We start from the raw sequence: 27,845 nt of genomic DNA, 5'->3' as shown, positions 1-27,845 counted from the left end.
TCTTTGTCTGCCTTAGTAACATTCAGAGAAATGAAAGACAAACTTTCAGTTCCACCTCACAATATTAGGTCATTTATATAATTCAAAGGAATTCAGGCTAAAAACCGATTTGAGGTTCAGGTTGAAATCAAACAGAAGTACACACAGAAGATACGTGGATAAAAATAATGCACTCTCAGATGCTGAGTCGAAAGTGCTAGTACTAACTTTACAGTAATTAAAAGAAAAACCTATGCATTGCAAAATCTCCTGAAATGGAAAAACAATTCCCAGTGACTTACAAATGTTGATATCATTCCAAATAACTGTGTAACCTAGGCAATTTAAATTGCACTGAAGATTTACCACCATTCAGAATCTCTACTTAGCAATATAGCCTTACTACCACAGCACGGATTATCAAATAACTTTTCAAAAATAAATATGTATATTCCAGTGAAAGAAAATGGTCAAAGATTTGCTGTCCAAGTATTTTTGCTTTCTCTTTTTCTTTCACTATTGGACAGTGCAGGCAATACCTATAAAGACCACTTGGGGGCAATACAGTATTTTTGTTGTGTCTCATCACATAGCTATGTAGGTTTCAGAGAAGATTGCTGTTTCTTTCAAATTTGAAGTCCCATTTTAATATATGGGAGGGGAAAGGCTGTATTTCATTTTAAACTTACAATGCATAAATCACATAAGACAAATGCAAGTCAGATTTTCTCCTGAAGGGAACAAAAGTCTGTCTTCTTTTAGCAGACAAATCAGTCTTACCTAGCTGGCACATTTGGGAATATTTTATATTTAGAATTTGTCACAGCTTTAAAGATAGATCTCAAAGAATAAAGGAAACTGTAAATAGAAATGTTTAAAATGACAAACATATAATGATCTTCAAAATGTACTAGTGGAAAGTTATTTTGTTTCTATACCTAAAGTGAAAATGTACACATCACCTGTCTTCTCCACTGGGTATGTATTTTAGAATAAACTTAAGCATTAAAGTAATTAATTTTTGACAACATTTACTCCCATTGTCTTCACTGTTATTACTTTGCATTCACATCATACTTTGTAAAGGGGTTATTTTATTACTGATTATTTATTATTTATTACTAATAATTACTGATTATTACATCAACAGCAAGTTGATGAGTGGAGTCTCTATTCCAAGCCATTTCTCTCCCCTCTGTCTGCTGAGTATTAAGTATTGTGTCAGGCACTGAAGGTTTTACTTTTGTAAATCAAAAATAAACATAATCTCTTCTTTAAAGAATTTTACATGTATTTAGGCAAGTAAATTTTTCTGCTTCGTTTTTGTTCTCTTGACTCTTTTATTTACTTTATCTAATTTTTTCTCCCAATATATTTTCCTGTCCTCAGAAGATATTTAACATTACCACAGGGATGCAAAACTCAGGTGAGCCTTGTTGTCAAAGTCCAAGAATCAAGGCTTATGAAATTAAATTTGGTAACTCTCTTGATGCCTTCTTAGAAGTGAAAAAAATATCAGGAAGATGGCAGGGAGTTTTGCCTTAATTCATGGGTCCATTACCCAAAGATTCATTTTAACAAATCCTTATCATATGGAGGGTAGTGAAGGAAGAGATTATAGCTGCTCTGCCTTTGAACATCTTTCTGGCTTAGCTAGCTCATCTATTGAAGAAATAATGAGAAACTGAAAAATTAAGATGTTCCCTGTGGATACTTAAACTGCTCTGGAGCACTACTTACAAGAGTCCTCATTTTTCATGCTCAGTTTTTACTCTAAACCCTTGTTTATTTTATAAACTTCTGATCAGTGAGGTGTACCAGAAACCAGAGCAATAAGTCTGTACGGGATAACAACAGAAAGAGGAAGAGCCTCCATAAACTAATTTATAAGAGCTTCTGTGATGTCCACAGGCCATCCACTCCTAGGTTCCAGTTTGGAGAAATGACACTTGATCTTTGCAAATCCTTAACTGGGCATCTTCCTCATCCCGACACAGGCATCCACTAGATGGCGCCAAGGAGAAGGGGGCTTTGATCAGGACAGGTAAAGGGGGGGCAGGGAGCAAAGGAGTAGGCAAATACACACCTTAAACCCCAAACTACCACTGAGGCCTTCCCTCTTCCATCTCTCCAGCACCCTGAATGGATTCACTTACTTCACCTGAAGTCCCTGAATATCAGTTAACCTCCATTTTTCTGGATGGATAATTAACACTTGTCCATCAGTTTTCTTGCATTAAAGGAAATAATAATTAGCAAATTTATTCATTAGGGTTAAGTTTCACCTTTATGTTGTCACTACAATGCATATATATAATGTGTCCATATCAGATAATTATATCTGTTCACTATGTTAGTTCAGAAGAGATGACATAATTAACAAAGATGGTATATATAAAAAATTCGTATTTATCTTCTGTTGCAGAGCCTACTCTAAAATTTATCTTCTGTCGCAGAACCTATTCTAAAATATTTCCCCAAGTTTCAGTTTTTAGCAAGTTACAGTTAACAAGATACCTTTAACAAAAATGATAATGATAGACAATCATTCACTGATTAATATTTTTTGAGGGCTTCCCTGGTGGCGCAGTGGTTAAGAATCCGTCTGCCAATGCAGGGGACATGGGTTCGAGCCTTGGTCCAGGAAGATCCCACATGCTGCAGAGCAACTAAGTCTGTGCGCCACAACTACTGAGCCTGCGCTCTAGAGACCGTGAGCCACAACTACTGAAGGCCATGCACCTAGAGCCCGCGCTCTGCAACAAGAGAAGCCACCGCAATGAGAAGCCTGCACACCACAATGAAGAGTAGCCCCTGCTCAACGCAACTAGAGAAAGCCCGTGTGCAGCAATGAAGACCCAACACAGCCAAAATAAATAAATAAAATAAGTAAATTTTAAAAAATATATTTTGCCTGCAGTTCTGCAAGCTTAGGTTCATGGATTTAAATGATCACTTTTGATCAAGTAAACATGGCCATGATTAATGAATAATTTTCTTAGGCTAATAATCCAGGTTCAGTATTAAGAATAAATGAATGTACAAAATTACCCGAAAGCCTTTTATGGAACAAAGATGGAAATGAATGAGTGAATAAAATGAATGAATAAAGGAAATTTTTCAACACAAGAGACAAAGTTGCCATGGGCAGCATCAATGCCATCAACAGCATAAAATTATTTTGCATTTATGCACTTTAAAATCCTGGGCAGTTGCAAAATAATCATTCTTTTTCTAGAGCTAACATATACCTGAAATAATATTTAACACCAATATGGGCTGATTAGATAAGTGTTATTTTGCAATTATTATTTAGGTTTTTATTGTAAGTCAGCTCTCATCACGTTTATTCAATTTTATTCTGGTTATCTATAATTTCTATTTATATAAAATCATACTTTAAAATGAACACCCTGATGCAATTTTTAAATTTAATCCAAGCAAGAGTAGACCAAGTAATACATCAACTCTTTTTACAAAATCCCAGAAGCAGGCTTTGATTCACATTCCTGCTACAGCTGACATAAATCTCCTGGGCCTACAGAAGGGCCAGATGCTCAGTAAAGAAGTCTTTTACAAGGTCTGCTCCATAGTCTGCAGTTTAGATGTAAAATGAAGATCAGGAGAAGAACACTTCCTCAAGTTGAAAAACTATAATGTAACTTTATACCTGCTTCGAAAGACATTACTCATTTTTACCTTGAGAATATATGAGCTATCTCACCTGACATTATGAAAGGCACTGTATAAATATTGACGGCAAATGAGGCTAACTTTATCCCTACAACTGTATCATGGTTCCCAAACTGAATAAGAGACATATGCATCTTTTAAAAGGGGTCCTTGTAAATAACAACATGCCCCTCTTTGCCAAGGTTCACTCTCTCCTCTGTGCACATTTGCTGATTTGCATCGATGTGAGAGGGAACTGTGGGCACTGGAAATGGAAGAATGGTCCCCCAAAGGCCAGTGCAGTGGTGGTAGAGAGCTGGTGATTCAGAGACTGGGCGGCAGCTTGCTTTAACTTTGGTTTCCACTGGAGGTGATTCTCACAGATACTGACGTGAGCAAAGACGGCAATGTCCTGTGTTTTCCCTTTTCCATCAAAGTGGCCCTGCCCAGAAATTCAGATGATGACATCTGCCTATTACATTTCCTGGAAAGCCACTAGAAGATCATTGCAAAATACAGAGCTGAATTAGAACAGCTAGGGATTAAATATCCTTGGGCAATTTCTTCACATGGTTAAACAATTTTAAATCATCTTTGATTGAATGCCACCCAAGCATTTATCAAGAGCTGATTACATTCAAGGAATTATCCTCATGTAACCTCTGAATATCAAATATCAACAAAAGAACGCCTTCAAATATGGAATGGCTGATCAAAATACAAATTCATTTAAGTTATGTCTCAACTAGAGAAAATAAGGCTTTGGATAGGTCTTCCCGCCAGAAGTCATAAATCACTCCAGCAATACATTTTCATCAAAGCAGTCAGCCATGATCACAAGTATACAGAATCTCCAGACATCATAAAGAAGTTATAGACAGGAGAGCTTCCTCTCTGCTGGATAACTTTACAGTGGATGACGGGATAACTTGTGACTTTTTACTCTAAGAACCAAATTTAAATTTCTTGCAGTTAATCTACATGACTTGCATATAAAGACAGCCATGGATGTATTTGACTGAAAGGTATAGTTACAGTGTCTGTGGAAGAGTTCTACTCTTCAATGCATAGGTATAACTGGAGGGTTTTATAATTGAATTGAGAGATTTTTCAGGGAAGAAATGTTTGAATAAAACATTGCTTGCAGTTGAATTTATTATATTCACCAAGAAAATGACATTGCTTAACAGCAAGCAGCAAAAGTGGTGGTTTTAAAACTGGATCAAAGGATATAATAATCAAATGTTGCATTTGCTACTAATTTTCTTTCTTCTCCACCTCCCTTTCCCTTTTAAATTTGAACATTCTTTGGAAACATCTAACACTTATATTTTAAATTATTTTTACTGTACAGAAGGGGATTTTAGAAAAGTTTAGTTTATAAAGCTTCTATTTCCATTATTTCTCAAATTTGCATTAATGATATTTTTCAACTCTCTCCAAAGCTACAGTACATAAAGTATCTCAGCAGCAGACGTAACTGGAAATAAATGAGCTCATAGTTATATCTGTTATTACTTTCATACTCCTTTAGCTGCCAGAATCTTCTATAAATGGCCACCAATAACCAGTTTAGTGGGCTTGCCTCACTGCACAGTGCATAAATCACTACTGATTTAACCGAGCAATTTAGCCTTTGTATTCAGGACTCAGTACAAACACACACACACGCAAATTATGTTTTGTGGAAATTTAAGAACAGTATTTAATAAAACATTGATATCACATGGTTAGTCTTTAAAGTGGGTTTTGGTCCTGTCCTCCACGTTAGCACTGAAAACCATTTCTGTATTTTTTCACTTCTAAAAATATCACAAGGTAGCTGTATTTTGGAGAATGGTTAAGTGATTTAACAGATAAGTATAATCTATTTGTTTTAACTGAAGCTATAAGTACTTCAGTTGGGTAAATAAATAGACCCTTGTTTTCTGAATCTATCTGTAGCATCAAGTATAACTTTGACCTCTAGAAGGAAATAATTGCTCTCTGGCACATTAATCCAGGAAGCTGCACTACCTCCCTTTGAGAGCAGATAACAGTACTGTCCAGAATAATCAAGCAAGATCTTGAAAAGACAAATCCCAAGGAGAGGATGAAAATGACAAGAACTGCAAGCTTTCCCATGCTACAACTGCAGCTCACATCTGTCCTGCAGACATGACAAAGATATGAATAACAAACAAAGCAGTGAACAAAGCATGAAAATCTAAAGAAAACCAAATCACAAAGAGCTTTCTTTTCATATGATTTTCCTTTAGGAAATACATAAAAACTATCACACAAAAAAGCATATCATTTCTACCAGTCATTTCTACTGGGGTTGGAGGATGTGGTGCTTAAATAAAGAAAAAACAAAATAAAACTTAAAAAACAATTACTTGGACTATCTAGGAGCTTCAGTTTCCCATCAAGATGGTGAACTATTATAGGTTAAATGAGATTAAAGTATGAATTTAACTAAAGAACAAATGAAAACTTGTGTGAAAATGATTTTGAAAGATATTTTGAACTGGCTTGGCCAGTGGTGGCAGTGGGCAGGGATTGCTGGAGTTTGAGGAGGGTGTTGCCAGAGGTTTCTTTGAGAGGACAGTTTGGAGGAAAGCATTTTTGTTTCCCTCCTGCCTCCCCCTGTGGTCCCCTAGGACATTCACTGCTGCTCCTTTCTTGTTAAGGATGTGAAGCCCACCCCAGGATTCAGGTTGCTGAATGTCCCGCTCAGATGAGGAGGTGATGAGACGTGTGGGATTACATCACATCTGGCATTCACTCCTCTACCCTATTCTCTCTCAAACCCCAAGTTTGATGGATTATAATGAAGGAGAGTGCCTCCTCCCAGGGCTTTTCTATCTAAGAGGTTAGGGAGTGAGATTCTGACCAAGGAAGTCACCTGATACCGTAGTAGCTGAGAGAAGTGATCAAAAGTGGTTTTACAATGCCTGGAACTCATCCTCATACCTCTTTTGGATTTACCTGGCCTTCCCCCAATATGATAATGGTGAGAATAAATAGTATCTGCAGGATAACTTAAGCTCAAAGGACAAAATAGGGGACAAATGAAAAGTATAGGCACCTGGAAAGAAAAGCAACAAACTAAATGCCATATATCACGCTCCTAAAACTAAAGGACAAGGGGTTCTGTGGCAATGGATAGCACATTGGACTTCTAAAACCAATGGGCTAGGAATTTAAAATAAGCATGATTAATATACTCATACTAGAAATAATGGAAGATAGTAGCAAAATGAAATATTAAAGAAGATCATTAAAAAGAACCAAGAGGAAAAATAGTAAGAAATCTAAGTAAAAATGTGCATAGTTCTCAAGTTGTGGGGTATCGGCAGATGAAGGAAGGGGTCAAAATCTGAACAACAGAAGAAAGAAAGAAGAAACAGTGAGCAAAAATATTCCAAGAAATATTGGAAACAAATTTCCCAGAATTAAAGAGTAAAGACTTCAGGCCCAAACTGGAAACACAAATAAGAAAAGAAACAAATCCAGGGGGATGTTGTGAACAGTTTAGGGGATGTGAGGGTGATAAATTCCTTGATAAAGTTTGGTTAGGTTTGGTTTTTTAAGAAAACAAAACAAAACAAAAAGTGATTATTTCAACCAGAATTAAAAATCTACACTGTAGATCTACACTGCAATGTGGGGAAGTAGTGTAGGGAGCAAAGGATATTAGTCTTAAGGGGGCAGAGTGGGAGATATTAAAAATTTAAGAACTTAATAGGAGAAAATAAACATGAATATATGTCTTAAATGAAGGATATCCACTGCATGTTATATTAAGAATGTATAACTTTTAAGCTGACAGAAGAAAATTCAATCTTTACAGTGAAAAGCAGGAAAAGATATTTTAAATAAAACAAAAAGAATGCATTGAAAAATTTAAAAAATAAGATGGTAGTCACAATCTAGGCACATAAGTTAAAAATCATAAATTAGGGCTTCCCTGGTGGCGCAGTGGTTGAGAGTCCGCCTGCCGACGCAGGGGACGCGGGTTCGTGCCCTGGTCCAGGAAGATCCCACATGCCGCCAAGCGGCTGGGCCCATGAGCCATGGCTGCTGAGCCTGCGCGTCCAGAGCCTGTGTTCCACAACGGGAGAGGCCACGGCAGTGAGAGGCCTGGGTACCGCAAAAAAAAAAAAAAAAATCATAAATTGAAAACAAAGATTCTCAGATTGGATGAAAACAATCAATTCCAAAACTATATTGACTATTTAAAAATACATTTACTACAAAGTCATGTAGAAAGGGTAAAATTAAAAATACATATGGTAAAACAAAAATATGAACTAAAAGCAAACTCACAGCTGACGAAAATAGAAATTAAAGCAGTAGTATCCTAAGACAAAAGAAAGCTAATATATACTGGTTAAAGGAACTATGGAGAAAGAAGTTGTACCCGTCATAAATAACAGGTAGCAAACAATATAACTTCAAAATAGTCAACCCACTGAATGGCAGGGAGAAACAGACCAACAACTGTAGTTGGAGATTTTAATACATTCCACTTAGCAACTATCAGATCAAGAGGAAAACAAATAGGTATCTGCAAAATATGATTAATAGGAGAGCCTTTAACTATTAATATATACAGAATTTCTATACCCATGTAGAGTTTTTCTTTTCAAGCACCCATGGAAGTTTTTTTTTTAATAGAAAGATTATTAATAAAAGAAAGCCTGGATAAATTCCAAGACAGCAGTAGCATACAGGATTTGTCCCTCTGATAATAATGCAATATATTAGAAATTCATAACAAAAGGATAGCTGAAAAAGAATCCTTTGTTTATAAATGGAATAATATGTTATTAAATACCTTGAGTTAAACAAGGCAGTCATAAAGAATATTAAAAAATAATTAGAATTAAATAATTCAAAATTTATGGGACATGACTAAAGCAGGACATAAAAGGAACATATAGATTTAGCCATTTTTACTAGGAAACAAAAAATGTTAAGCATAAAGGAGGCAAACATTCAAATAAAGAAACTATAAAGAAACATTAGAGCAAACAAACAAAACACTAGAAACCAAGAAATGACACAAATAAGGGCATAAATCTGTGAAACTGGGAACAACTTCAAAATGATGAAAAAGGTTAACAAAATAAAAAACTAGTTTCTTTAAAAAGATTTAACCAACTCTAAAAAAAAAAAAACTTCTGGCAATTCTAATCAAAAAATTAAAAAAAACACATATCTACAAAGGATAAATTTAAAAAGATGAAATAGCTATAGACACAACAGATACAAAACTCAAAACATTATAATCAACTATACACTAAAGAATTTGAAAATATGACGAAATTGGTAACCCCCCCAAAATTGCCAAATTGTACAAGAAGAAATTGTGAACTTAAAATCAAAATGTTTTAATAAGTTGAAATGTCAATGCTATTTTAAAAAACCTCCAAATCTATTTTTTTCAAGAGACTTGTACCAAATTCCTGAGGGTAAGCTAATTTCTATCTTATATAAGTTGCTCCAAAAAACTGAAAAAAAGTGAAAGTTATCCAGCTTAATTTTATGAAGCTACAATAATCTCAACTGTAAAAACCAAGTATGAGAAATATAAGAAAATATAAATCTACATAATTTATGATCAAAGGTATAAAAATTGTAAATAAACAAATCCAACAGAGTACTGAAAATAGCACATACTTATCAAGTAGGTTTTATCTCATTTATGCAAGGAGGTTTTATTAAGAGAAAATCTAGCAATATAATACACATAAACTTGAGGAGGATTAAAAATCATGATTATCTCAAAATGCAGAGAAAAAGTGTTGGTGAAGTTCAAAATCATTTCACGATGAAGATTTCCAGCAAACTAAAAATAAAAGAGAATTTCCTTGACTTGGTAAAGTTTATAAATCCGTATGTCTTTGAGTTATATTGTAAAAAGATTTATAAATGAAATCATATGATGTCTTGTATTTGTTTCAAAATAAATTAGTGCTAGGGAAAGGGAGTAGAGAGGGTACAGATGAAACAAGACTACCTATAAATTGTAACGGCCGAAATGTAATGATAGATCCATTGTACTTAATTATATTATTCTCACTGCTTTGGCAGACATTGCAAAGATTACATACCAAAAACCTACTGCGAGCATTTTACTTAATGGAGAAACTTGAGATGTGCCCATCTTAAAAGATGTTCAACTCAAGAACATCCACTATCAGTTCTGCTTTTAAAGATTCTTGGCAACATTAGTCAAGGAAAAGAAAAAAAAAAAAGAAGGAAGTAGAAAAGAAGATAGCCAAGAATTAAGAGGAAAGAGATTAACATGACCTTATTTGCAGATAAAACACCTCGTAAAACCAATGATATTAATAGTTAAATTATTGGAACAAGTTTATCAAATAGAAATTCCACTTTAAAAATAGTATTTCTTGAAGATGGCAGGCTAGAAGAACATGGAATTCACATCTCTGCACAACTAGGGCACCTACCAGGCATCACTGGGGGACTACGGACACCAAAGGGGATGGGAGGAACTGCCAATGACCAGCTTGCAGGAGGTCGGGCCCAAGCTCCTGTGGTGGGAGCTCTGAGTCCAAACCACTGGACTAAGAGAGAACCTCAGACCCCAGGTTAATTGGAGTGAGGCTTCCCAGAGGTCCTAATCTCAGCACCAAGACCAGGCTCTATCCAACTGCCCGAAAACTCCAGTTTTGGACACCTCAGGCTAAACAATCAGTAAGACAGGAATATAGACCCACCCATCAAAAAAAAAAAAAAAAAAGAAATGACAAAAGAATATGTTACAGATGAAGGAGCAAGGTAAAAACCTACAAGACCAAATAAATGAAGACGACATAGGCAAACTACCTGAAAAAGAATTCAGAGTAATGATAGTAAAGATGATCGAAAATCTTGGAAACAGAATGGAGAAAATACAAGAAACATTTAACAAAGATCTAGAAGAACTAAAGAGCAAACAAACAATGATGAACAAAAAAATAACTGAAATTAAAAATACTTTAGAAGGAATCAATAGCAGAATAACTGAGGCAGAAGAACAGATAAGTGAGTTGGAAGATAAAATGATGGAAAAACTGCCAGGGAGCAGAATAAAGAAAAAAGAATGAACAGAACTGAGGACAGTCTCAGAGGCCTCTGGGACAACATCAAATGCACCAACATTAGAATTATAGAGGTCCCAGAAGGAGAAGAGAAAAAGAAAACCTCTGAGAAAATATTTGAAGAGATTATAGTTGAAAACTTCCCTAACATGGGAAAGGAAATAGCCAATCAAGTCCAGGAAGCACAGAGAGTCCCATAGAGGATAAACCCAAAGAGAAACACACCGAGACACATACTAATAAAACTATCAAAAATTAAATACAAAGAAAAATATTAAAAGCAGCAAGAGAAAAGCAACAAAAAACATAGGACAGAATACCCATAAGGTCAGCAGCGGATCTTTCACTAGAAAATCTGCAAGCCAGAAGGCAGTGGCAGGACATATTTAAAGTGATGAAAGGGAAAAACCTACAACCAAGATTATTCTCCCCAGCAAGGATCTCATTCAGATTCGACAGAGAAATTAAAACCTTTATAGACAAGCAGAAGTTTAGAGAATTCAGTACCACCAGACCAGCTTTACAAAAAATGCTAAAGGAACTTCTCTAGGCAGGAAACACAAGACAAGGAAAAGACCTACAATAACAAACCCAAAACAATTAAGAAAATGGTAATAGGAACATACATATCGATAACTACCTTACAAGGAAATGGATTAAATGCTCCAACCAAAAGACACAAACTGGCTGAATGGATACAAAAACAAGACCCATATACAGGCTGTGTACAAAGACCCACTTCAGATCTAGGGACACATACAGACTGAAAGTGAGGGGATGGAAAAAGGTATTCCATGCAAATGGAAATCAAAAGAAAGCTGGAGTAGCAATTCTCATAGCAGACAAAATAGACTTTAAAATAAAGACTATTACAAGACACAAAGAAGGACACTACATAATGATGAAGGGATCAATCCAAGAGGATATAACAATCAAAAATATTTATGCACCCAACATAGGAGCACCTCAATACATAAGGCAAATGCTAACAGCCACAGAAGAGGAAATCGACAGTAACGCAATCATAGTAGGGGACTTTAACACCACACTTTCACCAGCAAACAGATCATCCAAAATGAAAATAAATAAGGAAACACAAGCTTTAAATGACACATTAAACAAGATGGACTTAATTGATATTTATAGGACATTCCATCCAAAAACAACAGAATACACTTTCTTCTCAAGTGCTCATGGAACATTCTCCAGGATAGATCATATCTTGGGTCACATATCAAGCCTTGGTAAACTTAAGAAAATTGAAATCATATCAAGTTTCTTTTCTGACCACAACACTATGAGACTAGATATCAATTACAGGAAAAAATCTGTAAAAAATAAAAACACATAGAGGCTAAACAATATGCTACTATATAACCAAGAGATCACTGAAGAAATCAAAGAGGAAATTAAAAAATACCTAGAAACAAATGACGATCAAAACACAACAGCCCAAAACCTATGGGATTCAGCAAAAGAAGTTCTAAGAGGGAAGTTTATAGTAATACATGCCTACCTCAAAAAACAAGAAACATTTCAAATAAACAGCCTAAACTTACATCTAAAGCTATTAGAGAAAGAAGAACAAAAATATCCCAAAGTTACCAGAAGGAAAGAAATCATAAAGAAAAGATCAGAAATAAATGAAAAAGAGATGAAGGAAACAATAGCAAAGATCAATAAAACTGAAAGGTGGTTCTTTGAGAAGATAAACGAAATTTAGACTCATCAAGAAAAAAAGGGAGAAGACTCAAATCAATAGAATTAGAAATGAAAAAGGAGAAGTAACAACTGACCTTGCAGAAATACAAAGGATCATGAGAGATTACCACAGGCAACTATGTGCCAATAAATGGACACCCTGGAAGAAAAGGACAAATTCTTACAAAAGCACAACATTCTGAGACTGAACCAGGAAGAAATAGAAAATATAAACAGACCAATCACAAGCACTGAAAATGAAACTGTTATTAAAAATCTTCCAACAAACAAAAGCCCAGGACCAGATGACCTCACAGGTGAATTCTATCAAACATTTAGAGAAGAGCTAACACCTATCCTTCACAAACTCTTCCAAAATATAGCAGAGGGAGGAACACTCCCAAACTCATTCTATGAGGCCACCATCACCCTGATACCAAAACCAGACAAAGATGTAACAAAGGAAGAAAACTACAGGCCAGTATCACTGATGAACATAGATGCAAAAATCCTCAACAAAATACTAGCAAACAGAATCCACCAGCACATTAAAAGGATCATACACCATGATCAAGTGGGGTTTATCCCAGGAATGCAAGGATTCTTCAATATATGCAAATCAATGTGATATACCATATTAACAAACTGAAGGATAAAAACCATATGATCAGCTCAATAGATTCAGAAAAAGCTTTCGACAAAATTCAACACCCATTTATGATAAAAACTCTCCAGAAAGGGCGTGGAGGGAACCTACCTCAACATAATAAAGGTCATATATATGACAAACCCACAGCCAACATCATTCTCAATGGTGAAAAAGTGAAACCATTTCCACTAAGATCAGGAACAAGACAAGGTTGCCCACTCTCAGCACTATTATTCAACATAGTTTTGGAAGTTTTAGCCACAGCAATCAGAGAAAAAAAAGAAATAAAAGGAATCCAAATCGGAAAAGAAGAAGTAAAACTGTCACTGTTGCAGATGACATGATACTATATATAGAGAATCCTAAAGATCCTACCAGAAAACTACTAGAGCTAATCAATGAATTTTGTAAAGTAGCAGGATACAAAATTAATGCACCGAAATCTCTTGCATTCCTATACATTAATGATGAAAACTCTGAAGGAACATTTATGGAAACACTCCCATTAACCACTGCAACAAAAAGAGTAGACTAGCTAGGAATAAACCTACCTAAGGAGATGAAAGACCCATATGAAATTAAAGATGATATAAACAGATGGAGAGATATACGATGTTCTTGGATTAGAAGAATCAAAATTGTGAAAATGACTATACTACCCAAAGCAATCTACAGATTCAGTGCAATCCCTATCAAACTACCAATGGCATTTTTCACAGAATTAGAACAAGAAACTTCACAATTTGTATGGACATACATAAGACCCTAAGAGCCAAAGCACTCTTGAGAAAGAAAAACAGAGCTGGAGGAATCAGGCTCCCTGACTTTATTTTATACTACAAAGGTACAGTAATCAAGACAGTATGGTACCAGCACAAAAACAGAAATACAGATCAATGGAACAGCATAGAAAGCCCAGAGATAAACCTATGCACATATGGTCACCTTATCTTTGATAGGGGAGGCAAGAGAATACAATGGAGAAAAGACAGCCTCTTCAATAAGTGGTGCTGGGAAAACTGGACAGCTACATGTAAAAGAATGAACTTAGAACACTCCCTAACACCTTACACAAAAATAAACTAAAAATGGATTAGCGACCTAAATGCAAGGCCAGACACTATAAAACTCTTACAGGAAAACATAGGCAGAACACTCTATGGCATAAAGCACAGCAAGATCCTTTTTGACCCACCTCCTAGAGAAATGGAAATAAAAACAAAAATAAACAAATGGGACCGAATGAAACTTAAAAGCTTTTGCATAGCAAAGAAAACCATAAACAGGGTGAAAAGATAACCCTCAGAATGGGAGAAAACATTTGCAAACAAAGCAACTGACAAAAGATTAATCTCCAAAATATACAAGCAACTCATGCAGCTCAATATCAAAAAAACAAACAACCCAGTCCAAAAAATGGGAAGAAGACCTAAACGGACATTTCTCCAAAGAAGATATACAAATTGCCAACAAACACATGAAAGGATGCTCAACACCGCTAATCATTAGAGAAATGCAAATCAAAACCACAATGAGGTATCACCTCACACCAGTCAGAATGGCCATCATCAAAAAATCTACGAACAATAAATACTGGAGAGAGTGTGGAGAAAAGGGAACCCTCTTGCACTGTTGGTGGGAATGTAAATTGATACAGCCACTACTGTTCTCACTATGGAGAGCAGTATGGAGGTTCCTTAAAAAACTAAAAATAGAACTACCATATGACCCAGCAATCCCACTACTGGGCATATACCCTGAGAAAACCATAATTCAAAAAGAGTCATACCAGAATGTTCATTGCAGCACTATTTACAGTAGCCAGGACATGGAAGCAACCTAAGTGTCCACTGACAGATGAATGGATAAAGAAGATGTGGCACATATATACAATGGAATATTACTCAACCATAAAAAGAAATGAAATTGAGTTATTTGTAGTGAGCTGGATGGACCTAGAGTTTGTCATACAGAGTGAAGTCAGTCAGAAAGAGAAAAACAAATACCGTATGTTAACACATATATATGGAATCTAAAAAAGAAAATGGTTCTGATGAACCTAGGGGGAGGACAGGAATAAAGATGCAGAAGTAGAGAATGGACTTGAGGACATGGGGAAGGGGAAGGGTAAGCTGTGACGAAGTGAGAGAGTAGCAGTGCCATATATACACTAGCAAATGTAAAATAGATAGCCAGTGGGAAGCAGCCGCATAGCACAGGGAGATCAGCTCGGTGCTATGTGACCAACTACAGGGGTGGGATAGGGAGGTTGGGAGGGAGACACAAGAGGGAGGGGATATGGGGATATATGTATCTGTATAGCTGATTCACTTTGTCATACATCAGAAACTAACACACCACTGTAAAGCAATTATACTCCAATAAAGATGTTAAAAAATAAATAAATAAATAAATAACAATATCAAAAAATACTCCCAGGAATCTTGAAATAAACTTAAGCAAAACCATATAAGATCTCTGTGGAGGAATAAAAATTAAACTCTAATAAAGGACAAATAAAATGACCTGAATAAATGGAAAGACAATATTATGAATAATCAACTCTTCAAAAATTAAGCTAAAAATTCAGTATTATATTGAAATTCCAGTAGGATTTTTTTTTTTAATTTTATTTATTTTTTTAAACAGCAGGTTCTTATAAGTTATCTATTTTATACATATTAGTGTATATGTATCAATCCCAATCTCCCAATTCATTCCACCACCACCACCCCCGCCACTTTCCCCCCTTGGTGTGCATACGTTTGTTCTCTACATCTGTGTCTCTATTTCTGCCCTGCAAACCAGTTCATCTGTACCATTTTTCTAGGTTCCACATATATGCTTTAATATACAATATTTGTTTTTCTCTTTATGACTTAGTTCACTCTGTATGACAGTCTCTAGATCCATCCACGTCTCTACAGATGACCCAATTTCATTCCTTTTTATGGCTGAGTAATATTCCATTGCATATATGTACCACATCTTCTTTATCCATTCGTCTGTCGAGGGGCATTTAGGTTGCTTCCATGACCTGGCTATTGTAAATAGTGCTGCAATGAACATTGGGGTGCATGTGTCTTTTTGCATTATGGTTTTCTCTGGGTATATGCCTGGTAGTGGGATTGCTGGATCGTATGGTAATTCTATATTTAGTGTTTTTTTTGTTTTTTTTTTTTTGGCAGTACGCGGGCCTCTCACTGTTGTGGTCTCTCCCGTTGCGGAGCACAGGCTCTGGACACGCCGGCCCAGCGGCCATGGCTCACAGGCCCAGCCGCTCTGCAGCATGTGGGATCCTCCCGGACCAGGGCACGAACCCATGTCCCCTGCATCGGCAGGCGGACTCTCAATCACTGCGCCACCAGGGAAGCCCCTATGTTTAGTTTTTTAAGGAACCTCCATACTGTTCTCCAAAGTGGCTGTATCAATTTACATTCCCACCAACAGTGCAAGAGGGCTCCCTTTTCTCCACACCCTCTCCAGCATTTGTTGTTTGTAGATTTTCTGATGATGCCCACTCTAACTGGTGTGAGGTGATAGCTCATTGTGGTTTTGATTTGCATTTCTCTAATAATTAGTGATGTTGAGCCGCTTTTCATGTGTCTCTTGGCCATCTGTATGCCTTCTTTGGAGAAATGTCTATTTAGGTCTCCTGCCCATTTTTTGATTGGGTTTTTGTTTTTTTTAACATTGAGCTGCATGAGCTGTTCATATATTTTGGAGATTAATCCTTTGCCCGTTGATTCATTTGCAAATATTTTCTCCCATTCTGAGGGCTGTCTTTTCGTCTTGTTTGTAGTTTTCTTTGCTTTGCAAAACTTTTTAAGTTTCATTAGGTCCCATTTGTTTATTTTTGTTTTTATTTCCATTACTCTAGGAGGTGGATCCAGTAGGAGTTTAAAAGTATAATTGATATTCTAAAATGTTTATGAGGAAATAAACGCCCACCACATAGTTAACAATCTTGAAAAGAAGAAGTAGACAAGAGGTACCTCCCGTGTCAGGCATGAAGACATACTTATACTGCCAAAATATTAAAAAAGAGTGGGCCAACTGGAACCGAACAGAGACATCAGAGGCGGCTCCATATACATATGGAAAGTTATACAACAAAAGTGATGTCAGATTCATAGGAAATGATGAGTTTTTAGCCCGTGAGAATGGAATATTTAGGAAAAAAGAAAAAAACTGGATCAGAGGTGATCTCTAGTTGAATTAAATATTTACATGTCCAGGGAAAATTATAAAGGTAATAGAAAAAAATGGAGAAGCACACCTTTGTGACTTAGAGATAAGAAAGGATTTCTGAAACTAAATCCCCAAAGAGGAAGCATATGGAAAAATTAATTTGATTAATGAATTGAAGATTTCTAATCAAAAAATAACACTGTGATAAAGTTAACAGAGAGACGGCAAATTGAGCTATTTGCAAGATCAAAATAACACTTTTCACCTGTCACAGCTGGAAACGGTCAAATGTTGGCTTATGTGGGGGTACAGAAATTGATACAGGCACTTTGGAGGGCGAGCTGGCATTATTTAATTCTATCAAATGAACCTATATCTTATGCCCCAGCCATCCCAGTTCTGGGTATACACTCTTCAGAAAATCATATGCAGGTTCATAAAGAGTCAGATACAAGGATTTGTGCATTTGAAGTACTGTTTGCTTTAGCCAAGAGCTGGAGCAATCCAGATGTCTATCACTGGAGCAATGGGGAGGTAAACTATAAGGGAAAACACATCACTAATACTGCAAATCAGTGAAAAAGTAACAGAAGATATACACATAGCAACGTGGAAGGTTTCTTCCTAAAAATACGTAGTGCTGCATTTTAAAAAATAGTCAGAGGGGCTTTCTTGGCGGTCCAATTGTTAAGACTCCACGCTTCCACTGCAGGGGGCGGGGCATGGGTTTGATCCCTGGTCAGGGAACTAAGATCCCACATGCCGCACGGCCCAATGTGTATATATATATATATATATATATATATATATATAGTAAAAGAAAAAGGAAAAACTCTATAATACAGTTTATATGCTAAAGATACTTGCATGCATAACAAAATAAAAATGCTTATTTTACAAGAATATGCACAAAAAACACACATTAAATCATTATAATGATGGCCTTTGAGAGGAATGATAATTAAGTGGGAAACGGCGATAAAATGTATTAAATAAAAAAGATAAAATAGGAGAGGAGGCTTGCACACACAGATGTTGCAAGTTCTACAAGGACAGGGATTTGGATCTCTGCTCAACAAACATTTGTCGAATACATGAATGTGACATGAATAGAGGATTATGATTCTTGTATCTCTCTATATCTGATTTCTAATTATTTGGTTGAATCATATGAAACTGTAATTTTTTGTAGGTCAAAACTGGCCAATTGTCAGCAATTGCATACAATTCAACTTAACAGAAAAGGCAACTGGGGAATAATTAAAGGTTCTTAGGGAAATATAAACAGCCACTGTGAAGACTTGTGGGAGATAACATGAAAGACAAATCAAATTAGATTCCACTTTTTCCTGATCAAAAACCACTTAATACTGATATAATTGAGATGAGATGATTGTCTTTAAAATAAACCACCCTTAAGACCTAAGTCATCAACACCATTTCCTTAAAATATCAGTTACCTACTTTACTAAGTAATGTAACATCTGCATCTTTTGTCATGCTTATCTGTTTTTTAACTGACAATTTTTAAACATACCATTTAAAATTTTTTCCCTGTTGGAAGATTTTCCAAAACTTAAAGTGCAGTTTATGTAAGAAAAATTCTGAAAAGTATCAAGTACAGTCACTTTTAAATCTCTCAAAATTATAAAAGGCACTTGTGCCTTTTTTTATGATTAAAATACAAAAACCTGTACGTATTTAATGCATACAATTTGATGAGTTTAGAGATAAGTATACGCCCATGAAACCATCACTACAATCAAGTCATAAACGTATCTATCCACTTCAAAAGTTTCCACCCACCCTATTTATTTATTTATTTAGTGATAAGAACATAAAATCTATCCTCTTAGCAAATCTCAGTATTATTAACTATAGGCGCTATACTGTAAGTCGATCTCCAGGACTTATTCATCTAGCATAACTGAAACTTTAGACCCTTAGACTAACACCTCCCTATTTCCCTCTTTCCCCAGCCCCTGCTAACTACCATTCTATTCTCCGCTTCTGTGAGTTTGACTAGTTTAGATTCCTTCTGTAAGAGGGATCGGGTAGTATTTGTTCTTTGAAGGCATCTTTGATCTTACAGAAATAATTGTTCAGAAAACAGATATGAGGAAGTGGGAAGAAACTGAAAGAATGCATGTGTGCATTTCCCCTTAACTACACTTTGAAAAATTATTTCTGTAAAATCAGAAACTCCTTAAAATGTATCACGTATATTCTCACTAGACCTTATTTTCGAATGAGCTAACCTGAATTACCTCTTATAACTAAACTTTTTGGAGGTTATTATTAAGTAGGTTATTATTAAGTTCTACCTTGAAAACTTTCTCATCATGCTTTATGTCATGGCTACTATGTCAGGCACCCTTGAGAGCATTGTTTTTTACTCAGCAAATATTCCATATTGAATGGTGAAATGAAACAGGCATTATGCTTCCTAAAAATGAAGCAAAAAGCATAAGGGCAAAATTATATTTTCCTCTGTTGCACTGACTACATTTTTCTTGAATGAGTGGAAAGTCAAGAAAAACAGACCACAGCTGAGAACTAGTTCTACAATGGGTCAAAGAACTGAACTAAAAAGATGAATTGAGAGAAAAAGAAGATGTAGCCTTTGTGATCCCTAGTGAATTAAGCTGTTTCCAGTTCATTTTTGAACCTGCACCTATTAAATGAAAATCTCTGCTTGCAGCAATAAAACGATACAATCTTTGCTCCTTGGGATTTGATAATCATAAAGGTCGGAGAAAGGCAGCCCAACTCACTTTACTTATCTCCAGTATACTTTGTGGGAAATAACTGCAACAATGGAAATTTTACCTTGACAGTGAAGCGTTTTTTCTTTGGTGGATTCCAAACCGTGCCAGTCGAATGAATGAATGCACGCAGAGGAGTTAAGGATGTCACCAGCACATACGCTTTAAGAATTACGGATAAATCTTTGGCTCTCAAGAGTGTTTCTTGTGGAGCTAGGACTGTGGTTTGATTCCTAAAAAATTAAAAATATAATTAAAGCTCCATAATTTGGGGTATGTAATTTATAAATTGCCTCAGAGCTTTGTACACCCCATCTCTCTTTCACTGGACCCCAGCTTTCAGTGTATGGGTTGTCTTAAACGATGTCTAAAATTGTACCTGAAATGAGGCTTAAAGATCTAAAAAATTTAAATTAGTCACATCTGGTACCATCCCAACAAAAGTGATACATATAAAAGTTTAGGATACCCCTGAAATTTTCTGGTTCTGCCCTCTCCTACCTTTGCTCTATCTTATCCTCCACAAGAAAAGATACTGTTTCTCAATAGTGGACAGGCAGGTCACCAAAAATATGCCGAAATACTTTCCCCACTAATTTGATTCTACCTAATAACCTGCACCACAGATAATTAAGGGTTAATTTAAGGGATGAAGTATTAGGAAACACTTCAGTCTAAAAAAGGAAAAATAACACTAGTTAAATATTTTGTGATAAAACAAACATAATTTCATTATAAATGATACCAAAATGTATAACTATTTTCTTTTCGGCATCATATTTCTATATTTCAAATATCTAAGTTTGATCAATGAAAAGACTGTGCTGTTTCATCTTTTGAAGTCTAGGTGAGCAGAAATGCATACGATTCTTCAATAAAAACTATTAACTGTGGAATACTACCTAATAATTATAAAATTACATGGGGCAAACTATTTTGTGTGTTGGGTAAGATAATTAAAATCTCTTAATTTTTCACTATAATTTATCTACATGACAAAATCCTTTCCCTGAAGGTAACTTGAATAACTTGGTACCCTACAGTTGCTTTCTCAGAGCCATAAAAAAATAATAATAGAAAAAAATCATTCAGCCATACTCGTAGACCAAGGCATGTTATTTGAGTATAAAATGGAAGTTAAAATTTTAGTTTCACATGGCCAAGGTTTTAAATTCAATTTCCATTAATGTAACTTCCTGGATAAGAGTCCTATTTACCCAAACGTTTATTCTATGGCAAGATAGATTTGAATTAGTGTAGCAGAAAATCGATGGTGGCATTATTTATTAAGAAGAGATAGCCTAAAATTTATATAACAGAACCTAATAATTCAAACATGTAAAACCCCCAGATGTGTTTGGTGCTTTTCTCTTATTAGCTATCTCTTAAAATGCACGCTTGACATAACAATTCAAGATAATTAGCTTACAGCTGTTCACGTCTCCAGTCTCCTGGTTTCCACATATATGACTTCACTGTTTTTAAAAGGTGACTTGAATTACTCAGCTTTAATTGTATGCTCTGATCCAGACATACTGACGGGCTCACCGGAAGTTGCAATTCTGAAAAGATTCAACAGGGCAAAAAACAGTCATTCTATTGTTTCCTTTTGGAATGGCTTCCATAATAGAGTCTGCTATGTTAAACTACTGGTTCCAAGGGAAAGAGGCCACAAATTCTCTCCCCATTCCGAACCAAGGTTCAATCCCTCAAGCATGAAGGCATGTTTAGAGGGGCATTTGCTTTGTAGTATGTTATCTTACCACAGACTAGAAAAACAATTATAATAACTGATTTCAAAATTTTTTCTCAGAAGGTGAAGTAGATTTGATGTCTCCTTCTGTCCCACACCAAGAGGGTCTTTCTTCCATACAGCTAGGAGATGCTCTCTCGATTAGGGGATGGTGGCTGCAGGAGTTGACTTCTGTTTGCGATGAGAATTTTATATAGATAACTTGAGTTGATTTCCTGACAATACAGTCCTTCACGTGCTAGAGTTTGTCATGCTTCATGACCTTGGTAACCTCAACCAGAGTGCTTCATTATTTTGTAAAATATTATTTAGTGGGTTTTTGAAGTGTGTAAAAGTAAAGACCAACAATAATGACTTATTTCCGAACACTCATATTGATACTTTTAAAAAATAGGTGTATGTACAAGGTTAGAAAAATCAAAGTGTAATCATTGCATAAAGTTTCCACCAACTAACCAATCAATCAACTGTTTACTTACTGAGCACTCAGTAAATGCAAGTCATAAATGCCCTCCTTTCTGCTCTTTTTCAGTGGAAGTGTCAAAGTCATGCAATTCTACAAAAACAATTTTCCCCATGGACTCCTCTATGTTTTAACCATGACAACGTAAAAACCTTGAATTCTGCTCATTTTCCTTGGTAATAAAAGCTATGTCTAGACTCCTACTTCAATTTCTTGCCCCTATGATTTCACTGCAATGATCAAGCAGCATGAAAGATTGTTTTATTACTTTATGGCAACTTAATTTTGCTTTGATGTTTTTCTACATGAATTTTCCAGGGGAAAAGAAAAGGAAAAGAAAAAATACTTGGCTACTTCAGCAAGCCCAAAGATGAATAATTTGGTATAAATTAATGAGCGTCATTAATAACAATTTGAAACACAACCTCCCACAAACATTAGTACCTAGAGTGCAACAAATATGATAATAGAATAGCTGTCTAAGCCCACTCACTGCAAAAATAAGTTAATCACTTTATTAATATTAAACTTTTTCTCAGGAACATTTTCTGGAGTAAACCATGAAATGTTATTGATATCATTTACATCAGAATAATAAATGACTTACTAGAAATTTGTAACAGTGATTCCAAATTCTTTTTTAAGTATATTCAAGTCAATCTCAATTTAAATGTAAGACACAAACACTGTGAGTCATTGAGCCTATTTTAAGTGAAAACACGCATGAACATAGCTCTTCTTTAATGGCACCTTCACGAACCAACTCCGTTTTCAATTTTCACTCTATATTTTTTGTATAATAAAAGGTACATGGTATCACCTTCAATTTCCTTCTCCACTTCTATAGTATTTACAAATAAACTTATTATATGTGAACCAGTACATATTTAAAATAACAATATTTTCATAATATCTGACTCCAAGAGTGAGACAAATATAGAACATTCAGAGACTAGAGACAATTGCCAAAATGAAATCTAATGAGGGTCAGAGATCCCAATGCCAGAAATAGGTCAAAAACATGGAAATATGTCAGAAGAGATTTTTGGTTATGACACTGAGCAAACACGTTCCTACGGAACCATTTTGTCCTCAGGTTCTTTCCCTCCAATTGACCAGTGATATGACTGGAGTCTGCGGATGTCAGTTTCGGCTGAGCGACACAGGAATCTACTCCTCATAGATGAGGGCACCAAGGGCAAGTCAGAAGCCAAGCAGAGCCTGACAAGAGTTTCTGAATTGGTGCTTCAGTTTCACCTTGAGCTGGGTAAGCCCATCAGTAGCCAGGTACGTTTGGCCTATTTTGTATCTTGTAAATGACTAAAGAATTAACCAACTAACTGAGCCAAGGGAGGGAAGGGTCTTCATATCTGAAGTGTTAAATAACTGTTGGTCTTTAAAGATGTTAATAAGGTGATTAAAATCTTGAATTTTTTCCCCCTAAACTCTCTACTCTGGGTAGAATTTAGGCCAGGACATTAAATTCAAATAAATATTTTCTATAAGAATATTCTTCATATTTTCTTCATACATCTCACATCTTTTGTACAGACAAGTTACTTTTAGATTATGTGTTCATATGTGTATACATATGTATATATACAAATTACCTAATTTATATATAATTTATTTAATATATTATATAAACATATATTTATATTATATACATATATTATTTTCCAGAGATTTAACACACTCTAACTCAAGCTACAGAGCTTTTTGTTTTGGGGTTTTATTTTGAATTTCATTTATTTTTTTATACAGCAAGCTCTTATTAGTTATCCATTTTATACATATTAGTGTAAATATGTCAATCCCAATCTTCCAATTCATCACACCACCACCCCTTGACATCAGCATTTTATCTCAGTTAACACCACTTGTTTGCATGTCCTTGCAATCCCAGACTGTACTTCCAGGTCTAAGCTGCTACTTAGATGCCTTAAAATAGGTGGGTGGTGGATAATGTCATTTATATCTTGCTATTTCTTACAAAATACGCTAAATGTCTTAGGGAAAATAATTCTCTGGTATCCAATAATATCTCAGTCATTTTCAATAACTTAGGGATGTGCAGTCATGGCTTTAAAAAATTCTGTAAGCTGTGGCATCACTCAGGGGTTCAAAGTCATGAGTTAACAATCAAGCTCTCTGCTAGAGTTTGACTCTGTAGACCCAGCCAATGGAAGCTGAATCAAAAGCTTGGATTGTAAGTAGTGGAAAAAATTCAAGCTAGTTTTAAGTCAAAAGGGGAAAAGGCTAAGTAACAGTGAAAAATTATCAAAGTAGAGGTTTCTGCTCCTTTGGTCCTCTTTTCCTCTCTAAGAAAGAATGATACATGCTTATATGGGAACCAAATCTTCGTAATGTTGTTTGAAGTATGGGAAAAAATAAATTTATTTTTAAATCTATATAAATGAGTTAGAGAGGAAAGTGGACAAAGAGACCATTGAGGAGAGCGGATGTGCAGGATGGTGTTTTGGTGAGCTGAGGGGGTTGCCTAGGGGAAAAAGAGGGTTGTAAGAGTAGAATTTTGCAGAAATTTCATTGTGTGTTGAATAAGGCTAATTGCCCCTTGGCTGCCATATTGTTCCCAGCTCTACTCTCAAAAACAAAGAAACAAAAAAACTATTAAAAAATTTAAACTACTCCTCAAGGCTTATTTACCAGTAAATCATGCTGTTGTTGGAGGGGGCGTTTTAATTAATTTATTTGTTTGCTTAACACAACCTAATGCTCAGCATTCTCTCGGAGGGGCCTTTTTTTGTGTGCGGTACGCGGGCCTCTCACCGCTGTGGCCTCTCCCGCTGCGGAGCACAGGCTCCGGACGCGCAGGCTCAGCGGCCATGGCTCACGGACCCAGTCGCTCCGCGGCACGTGGGATCCTCCCGGACCGGGGCACGAACCCGTGTCCCCTGCATCGGCAGGCGGACTCTCAACCACTGCGCCACCAGGGAAGCCCTCGGAGGGGCTATTTTTGCCTAAGCTCCCTGCCACACCTGGCTTAATCCCCTGGGGCCAAGGTCAGGTCCCTTGGGCCACTTGGCTGCTGGGGCATATAGCTATGAGGAAGAGGCAGGGCGAGGGGGGGTGATACAGACACAGGCAGGTGAGCAAAATCTGATTTAGAGAAAAGTACATTAAGTTTCTATTAGAAGGGCTGTGCATTCAATTTCATGGATCTAGAGTGAAAAGTGACAACGGTTCATGGCCGCCATTATCCATGGAATGATTTGCGATTCACGTTTTCAGCTCGCTGCCTCACAACTACTCACCTGGCCTCCAACTCACCACTACAGCTGATTTCTCTGAGAATGTTGCTCTTTACTCAGCATTTTCTTCGGTCCCCCAAATCTGGCTTTTATTTACCAAATCACTTAAACCGTTCACAGAATCCATTAGTTCTAGGGGCTTGAGGTGACATTGGGGCACGACTAGAAATTTTCCAAATTGACATGAGTCTCTAGGATTTGGGGTTGTTTTTCAGTTTTGCTTCCCTCATGATCTATATTCTACATAATTAAGGGCTTTTCACCCACGAATGGCTTAAACCGTTGTTTCAATGGCTTACAAACAGCAAAATACCCTATTAAAATCTGTCCAAAAGGTAAAATTTCTCTTAATTAAAAGCTCAGAGTACACCTGGCACATTGTTTTGCTCGTGGCACAGCCCGTGTAGATTTACCAATAACTCATGTAACTGGAAAATTTTAAATATCACTTTGCCGGTGGTATCTTTGCTTTTCGTAGTCCTCTTTGAATATAGTTTAAAGTTCTTTCTCTTAAATGACACAAGCTCTTCTAAAGTTGGCTGCTGAATGACCTACACAGGACTGAGAGAAGGAATCTAGAAACAGAAACATTACAAAATACTGAACCGAAAAGATAAATTAGGCATAATCAGTTTACTTAACCACATAATCTTTCTCTTTTTCTTAATTCTGTATTTAGATACAAAGTAAACATTCCCGCTTCTGCAATATTTGGAACACAAGAATATAAATAGCTATGGCTTTATATCTGAAGGATAAATGCAGTCCTATTTCCCTATGCTCAACAGAAATATTTCAGGTCCAGTCGTGACATTGTTAGAACTCAATGATATTAAACACGACCATCCCAACCCCCTCAACTAGGATAAGACAAGACACCTACTTTGGCTGTTCTTTGAAACCCTATGGTCAATGAATGATGACAAGAATGCTGTCTGGTTATTATTGACCAGTGTGATGGAGTTTTAGTGTGACACCAATCCGTGTCCAGCTAGGAGTTCACTATGTCTGGCCCTGACTGGAAGAACGGTGGGTAAAGCCTAATAGTAAGGAATCTGTCCTAGAGAAAAAAGAGTGGATGGAAGAGAAGTCCAAGGATAACAGGACAACATGAAAGAGAAGGGCAGCTTTTAGTATGTTGCTCCTATATTCCACAGGCCTTACTGCCACTCCAGGTTTTAGGTCAGAAGCTAAAACAATACTGAAAGAATGTTTTTTTTAGTGAGAGTGTAACATTACATACAATAGAAAAAAAATAACATAAAGGAAGATTTTGACTATTGATTTTTTACTGCTGAATCAATTTAGTGTTGACTTATTCAGGCTTCTGAGAATACCGGTAGACTTCCAGCCAATGGACAAGACAGTGACTGGTACATGGGACATGGCACCAACAGTTTCAGCAGCAGCCAGAGGAGAAGCAGGCACAGCGTGAACCTCAGGATCCCTTACACTGGGCATGGGACAGCACAGACAATGGCAGGTGCAGCAGCAGCCTCTGCCATGGGGCACTCCAGTGGCAGAACACCTTTGGTGGGTGTGACCAGCGGTTACATTGGCAGTAGATGACCACAGGGCACCAGAGCAGAAATGGAGAAAATAGTGGACACGGTATCGAGTATAAGAGGATTGTGTTCATGAGCACATAAGGTACACCCTCTGAGACAAAGGGGGCATTTGAGGCCATCACAATGATCAAGAATGCTACTGAAATTTAATAGATGAGGGTTATAAAGCCCAGATCTCTGCCTTATGTAGCATAAGGCTGATGTTTACTTGGAATGTATTGGTAAGGTGCAGAGTCCAGCGCCCGTTTGAATAGTGAGATATCCATTCTCATCGGCCAAGGCACATACCACAACAGCTGTTACTATGTTGAATATCGCTCTGTGCAAAACAGTAAATTCTCCCCCACCCTATATCACTTTTGAATGTCTCACTGGACATTGAAGTGGATGAAAAGCCTGTTGGTAATTATTTGAACCTGGAGCTTGACTCCATTTTATATATAAACCCCAAGCACTTTACCCAGTTTTAACATACCCTGAATTTTTCAGGAGTGCGATTTCATAGTCAAGCAAGGGAACACTATACTTTGTTTTGCTTGTGACTGTCTCAAGAGTTGTTCACCGACAGCGATGTGACCCGTGGAATCTTAGTTTCCTTATGATCCAACTGCACCAATCTGAATTTGTACCTGTCACATTCATGGAGATTCCAAATAAAAGAGGGAGCATTTGACTATTTCATTACTCCTTATGCTGTCATTATGCCTAAACATTTACATATTAGATTACAAATTGTTA

The 27,845-nt window shown here is 36.3% G+C and overlaps 1 protein-coding gene across 1 annotated transcript in view; it reads right to left on the bottom strand.

The window, feature by feature from the left end:
* The window catches only part of CPED1 (cadherin like and PC-esterase domain containing 1), a 290,822-nt gene that overhangs the window by 179,666 nt on the left and 83,311 nt on the right, over window positions 1–27,845 (bottom strand). Inside the window, exons 5-6 of the mRNA XM_065883571.1 lie at window positions 21,481–21,613; window positions 20,116–20,284 (exon numbers count right to left, since the gene is read on the bottom strand). Of these exons, the coding sequence (XP_065739643.1) occupies window positions 20,116–20,284; window positions 21,481–21,613 (302 nt within the window). The remainder of the gene's footprint in view (window positions 1–20,115; window positions 20,285–21,480; window positions 21,614–27,845) is intronic.

The sequence above is a fragment of the Phocoena phocoena genome, chromosome 9, assembly GCF_963924675.1.
Source record: "Phocoena phocoena chromosome 9, mPhoPho1.1, whole genome shotgun sequence".
NCBI classification, from domain to species: domain Eukaryota; kingdom Metazoa; phylum Chordata; class Mammalia; order Artiodactyla; family Phocoenidae; genus Phocoena; species Phocoena phocoena.
This window is presented reverse-complemented; position numbering and strand designations above follow the sequence as displayed.